The following is a 5,416-nucleotide window of genomic DNA, read 5'->3' as shown; positions in this document are numbered from 1 at the left end:
AAACCCCTCACTACTGCCTAGGAAGATGGCTAGACTTTAAAGACTATTTTTCCCTTTAAGAAAAAAATTTATTGGAGCTTTTTTCTTTTTTCTTGCTTTCTTTTTTCTTTTCTTTTCTTTTTTTTCCCCCTTTTTGGCCGTGGCTTACTCCCCATTTAAAACAAATCATTGAATCTGGTTGCAGAAAGAAAAAAGAAATAGCCAAGTGTCTGCATATCTGGATGTCTACAAATTAGAGAGAGGGAGAGACAGCGAGATCTGTCTGCTCGATAAGACCGAGCGATCCAGGCCAGACGCCTGGGCTTTTTTTCCTGCACCCGCCCCGTGCCTTCGCTGGGGCTTCGCCGGCCTCCTTCCTCCGCGCACCCCCACGGGCCGCTGGCAAAGTGGGGTGGGGAGCGAGGCGGGGGGGGCGGGGGCCGGCGCGGCGGCCGGGGCGGCGGGGCGGCCGAGCATGGAAGAACAGCAGCCGGAACCTAAAAGTCAGCGCGACTCGGGCCTCGGCGCGGCGGCGGTGGCAGCGGCCCCGGGCAGCCTGAGCCTGAGCCCCGGCGCGAGCGGCAGCAGCGGCAGCGATGGAGACAGCGTGCCGGTGTCCCCGCAGCCCGCGCCCCCCTCGTCGCCCGCGGCGCCCTGCCTGCCGCCCCTGGCCCACCACCCGCACCTCCCCCCGCACCCCCCGCCCCCGCCGCCGCCGCCGCCGCAGCATCTCGCGGCGCCTGCTCACCAGCCGCAGCCCGCGGCCCAGCTGCACCGCACCACCAACTTTTTCATCGACAACATCCTGAGGCCGGACTTCGGCTGCAAAAAGGAGCAGCCGCCGCCGCAGCTCCTGGTGGCGGCGGCGGCCGGAGGAGGCGCAGGAGGAGGCCGGGTCGAGCGTGACAGAGGCCAGACGGGCGCAGGTAGAGACCCTGTCCACCAGCTGGGCACGCGGGCGCCGGGCGCCGCCTCGCTCCTATGCGCTCCGGACGTAAACTGTGGCCCACCCGACGGCTCTCCGCCAGCAGCCGGCGGCGGTGCGGGTGCGTCTAAAGCCGGGAACCCGGCGGCGGCAGCGGCGGCTGCGGCTGTGGCCGCGGCTGCGGCGGCGGCGGCGGCGGCGGCCAAGCCTTCGGACAGCGGCGGCGGCAGTGGAGGCGGCGTGGGGAGCCCCAGTGCGCAGGGTGCCAAGTACCCGGAGCACGGCAACCCCGCCATCCTGCTTATGGGCTCAGCCAACGGCGGGCCCGTAGTCAAAACTGACTCGCAGCAGCCTCTCGTTTGGCCCGCTTGGGTGTACTGCACGCGCTATTCGGATCGCCCGTCCTCTGGTGAGTACCCAACCCCGGGCTGCGCCGTAACTTTTGGACCCGCGGACAGCCCCAGAACTCTTAGCTGCCGCCGTGCTGGGGAGAGCCGACCCGGCCTTGGGTGCTCTCTTCTCACGCCTGCTTTCTCCTCCTCACCTCGGTCCCAGTCACAGCCCGGTGTGCCCCCAGTTCTGCGCTCCTGGCCTCTGTGGCCACCACTCGAGAGGCTGGCTACAGCTCCTGGCACAGGAAGCTCGAGTCTCGATCCTTCGGTTTTGCACTCCGAGCCCCTCGGGCCTTCTTTGTGTATTACCTTTATTATTCTAAGAAAACACACACACACACACACACACACACACACACAATCAGCCATTGATTTTTCTTTCGGGGAGAGGGGGTGTTTAGAGCCGGCAGGAAGGTGGGCCTAGTGATCTGGGTCTGATCCATCCTGCCAGCCTGGTCGTGCTGAGGCCGAGGAGGCAGGCTCAGATCAGAGAAATAATCGTCACCTTCTCTATATTTACAAACACAAACACCATCTCGATATTTTCCAAGGCTAGTTCATTTACAGAGAGATAGATTGGAGGGCACATAGAAAGAGAGGATAGACTTTGATCGCTGTGCCTCTTCCCCAGGCCGGGTAAGCTAGAGTCTGACCCCGGGTGGGTAGAATCCAGGGAAAGATGGTTGCCAGAATGATCGGTGCCGAGAGTCCCTGGCTCCTGGTTCCATAGAGCTCACAGACAGTGGGAGCGGAGAGGAGACCGGTCAGGCTCTGGCTAGATCGCGGGGGCACGGGACATGACTGGCAACCTCCCCGGCAGCTTCTCCGTGGCGCGGCTCGCACATCCTTTTCGGCCCTGCCCCTTCCTTCTTTCACCCCTTTCTTCCCCGTATCTGCCAGTTAGCAGATTCTTGCCAGCTGTAGATTGTTTTTCTAGACCTTCTTTGGTCTTTTCCCCGCGTGTCCCTCGCGCTTGGAAACCCCGAGGCCGAGAAACCTGCGCTGGGACAGCCCTAGGCCCCAGGAGAGGAGGCTGGGGCCTGCCCGCCTCCCGGGGCTGCAGTGGCCCGAGAGGCCCCGATGGGCGCGGCGAGGAGGGCGGCAGGGGTTCTGGCCTACAATTGCTGTTCCGGGCACCCAGGTTCGGTAGGAGGCCGGGCACAGCGTAGCCATGCGCCGCCGCTCGACTCCGGCCGGTGTCTAGCCTCCCCATGGTTGCCGGCCGGGCGCGGATCGATGCGCGCTATCAGCCCCCGCCATCTCGAGCCCCGTTATTGACACGTCGAGCTCCCTGAACCTCCGAAAAGCTGCTTTGATTGACTCGCCTGATGGATAGAGTGATTGAGCTGTCAGGCTGTGCGGCTCTGGCTGGCCAGGAGGCTACGATTTTATTACAAGTGTCCGTGCCTCTGCACACACGTACACAACAACACTCTTCACAAGGTCCGGGACGCACAACGCACAGCGGGGCCTTTCCGGAGATGGGCACATTTCCTGGGCCAACTCTGTTCGCTCAGCTAATTACTAATCTAAACTGAGGCTGTCCTTCCTCACCACGCCACCTCTCAGTCCTCTCTGCACAGAGCTCAGCAGCGGGCCTTGCCTTTTGTTCTTGGCCGCTTTCCCTCTTACGTGCCTGGGGAGGCAGAGGACGGGCTCCTCCCAATCGGGCAGTTCAGGGAGGTGAACCTCAGCCCAGACCTGGGTAGCTGCAGTCAGCCAGGCCTGGACTCTTTTGTCATAGGACAGTTGGTGACCCCAGGCACTGGCCTTCCCCGGGAGACGGCAGCCCAGCTTGGCCCTCTGTTGCTAAGGGTTGGAGATGCTGGTGAAGACCCTTCTTTCCAGAGAGTTTCAGATATGAAAAGGCCCTACAAGGACTTAACTTGGCTCAGGAAGCTCCCATAACCAAGACAGGGGCCACCAAGTAAATGCCAGAAGGCTTGGGGCTGGGGCTGCGGAAACAGAGGTGCAGGCTTTGAAGGCTGCCTTCTCTTACCCTCTCCTCTCTCCAGGGCTGGTCCTCACAGCAGCTCTCTTTCCAGACTAGGTTTTGGGAGAGACCTCACCTTCTTGGGGAGGTTTGCTGGGGCCTCCTCCCATAACCTCCTCCCATAACCCTGGGCAAAGCACAGGTTTGTGTCCATATTGTCCCTCCATGTCTCTCCCTCTGCCTGTATTTTGCTCATGAATGGGGAGGAGGACGGATGTAGTCCCCTTGCAAATGTCATAGATGGGCAGGGGAAGCAGATATGTTTTTGTTACACAGGACTTTTCAGTCCTGAAACTGTAGCGTTGTCTGTTGAAAAGAGCCAGAAGGGAGACCTTGCCTGTACAACTGGATGGGGGAATGGGGAGTCCTCTTTCTTACTGGCACCATCCAAGGGGAAAGGCAGAGAACCCTGGGGGCCAGGGTCATGTGGATAAGGTGTGCAAGTGGGTGAAAGCCTTGTTCCCCCTTCAGAGAAGGGGAGGGTCAGTGTCTCCCTGGGTCAGTGTCTCTCTCTTTAGGCCAAAGAGAAAGGAGGAGCAGAGAGAACATACACCAAAGACTTCAGATCTAGGAAGCCCCTCACAGCCCCTTCTCTATCCCCATATTTTCTAGGGTCAATTACTACAAGCAGATGGGGTCTTATCCGAAGTGCTGGGCGTAGGTGCACTTCTGGAGGAGTAAAGGAGGATTAGTTTGAAGGCTGGCAGTTCCCTCAGAGCACTCCTGCCCAGTGTCTTTGCTGGTCTTCTTTTGAGCCTCTTTTTATTCCAGGGCTGTGAAGACAGTAGACCCCTGACCTCCAACTCTGGGATCCACCGGATGGGGCTCCAAATATCTCTCCATCTTGGATTATGGGATTTAAGCGTGGCGCGCGGCTCTCTGGTTCCGAATTGAAGGCGTGGGGTGCACGGACAAGCAGGGCCAGTTTTCCTCCGCGCCCCTTCTGGCCCCCCAGAAGGGAAGTCAGCGATCCCAACAGCCTGGCGATTGATCTCGGGGCCCGCGGGCGGGAGGGAGCCAGGGACTCAGCAGGGCCTCGGCTATGGCCCCGGAAGCGCGGGGCGCGATCCTCGCTCGGCTCTGCAATTCTCACGGCTTCCTCTGCCCTTTCCCCACCCCCCTCCCCTCTGCCCTCCGTCCCCACCCCACTCCCCCCACCACCCGGTCCTCTCCGCCGCTGCAGGTCCGCGCACCAGGAAGCTGAAGAAGAAGAAGAACGAGAAGGAGGACAAGAGACCGCGGACGGCGTTCACGGCCGAGCAGCTGCAGAGACTCAAGGCGGAGTTCCAGGCGAACCGCTACATCACCGAGCAGCGGCGGCAGACCCTGGCCCAGGAGCTCAGCCTCAACGAGTCCCAGATCAAGATCTGGTTCCAGAACAAGCGCGCCAAGATCAAGAAAGCTACAGGCATCAAGAACGGCCTGGCGCTGCACCTCATGGCGCAGGGACTGTACAACCACTCGACCACCACGGTCCAGGACAAAGACGAGAGCGAGTAGCCGCCAGCCGGCTGGGGCCGCGCGGTCCGGCCGCCGCGCCCGCGCCCCCTCCTGGCATCGCCACCGCAGCCACCGCCGCCGACGCCTGGTCCCACGCCGGGGGAGAAAGAATCCGCGCACAGGAGGGAGGGAGCAACAGGGAAGACAGATTCTCAGAATGGAGAGTCACGTTTGAACGAACCATTTTTTAAAAAAAGGGAGAAAGACTCGGACAGGTGCTATCGAAAAATAAGATCTATTCTCTATTCACAGTATAAGGGGCGGAAACTGCGAACTCCTTAAAGCTCTATCTAGCCAAACCGCTTACGACCTTGTATATATTTAATTTCAGGTAAGGAAAAGAAATATGTGTAGCGATCTCTATTTGCTGGACTTTTTATTAATCTCCTTTATTATTATTGTTATAATTATTATAATTATTATAATTATTTTATTCCCGACCTCCGCCTCGCTGCCCCCGGCCCAGTTTCGTTTTCGTTGCCTTTTTCCTTTGAATGTTGTCGCTTCTCTGGTGCCTCCCGCCCCGCATCGCTGGCCCTCGTTTCTCTGGGACTTTTCTTTGTGTGCGTGAGAGTATGTTTTCCTCGCGTGTCTGCCCTTCGCCTCTCCCCCACCTCCCAAGCCCCT

At 59.6% G+C, this 5,416-nt stretch overlaps 1 protein-coding gene across 1 annotated transcript; it reads left to right on the top strand.

The window, feature by feature from the left end:
• Window positions 1-454: 454 nt before the first annotated feature.
• EN1 (engrailed homeobox 1) lies at window positions 455-4,789 on the top strand. Its single transcript, XM_044240951.1, has 2 exons — window positions 455-1,313; window positions 4,473-4,789. Exons 1-2 carry the CDS (start codon window positions 455-457, stop codon window positions 4,787-4,789), a joined length of 1,176 nt encoding a protein of 391 aa, XP_044096886.1.
• Window positions 4,790-5,416: the final 627 nt, after the last annotated feature.

Source organism: Neovison vison, chromosome 3 (genome assembly GCF_020171115.1).
Source record: "Neovison vison isolate M4711 chromosome 3, ASM_NN_V1, whole genome shotgun sequence".
NCBI lineage: Eukaryota > Metazoa > Chordata > Mammalia > Carnivora > Mustelidae > Neogale > Neogale vison.
Note: the sequence above shows the minus strand (reverse complement) of the source record. Positions and strands in the feature narration are given on the sequence as shown.

Bases quoted from the DNA above. Each gene is read 5' to 3' on its own strand.
- EN1 (XM_044240951.1), top strand. From the start codon at position 455: ATGGAAGAACAGCAGCCGGAACCTAAAAGTCAGCGCGACTCGGGCCTC. The intron at 1,314-4,472 runs GTGAGTACCCAA...CCGCCGCTGCAG, and splicing joins TTCGGATCGCCCGTCCTCTG to GTCCGCGCACCAGGAAGCTG.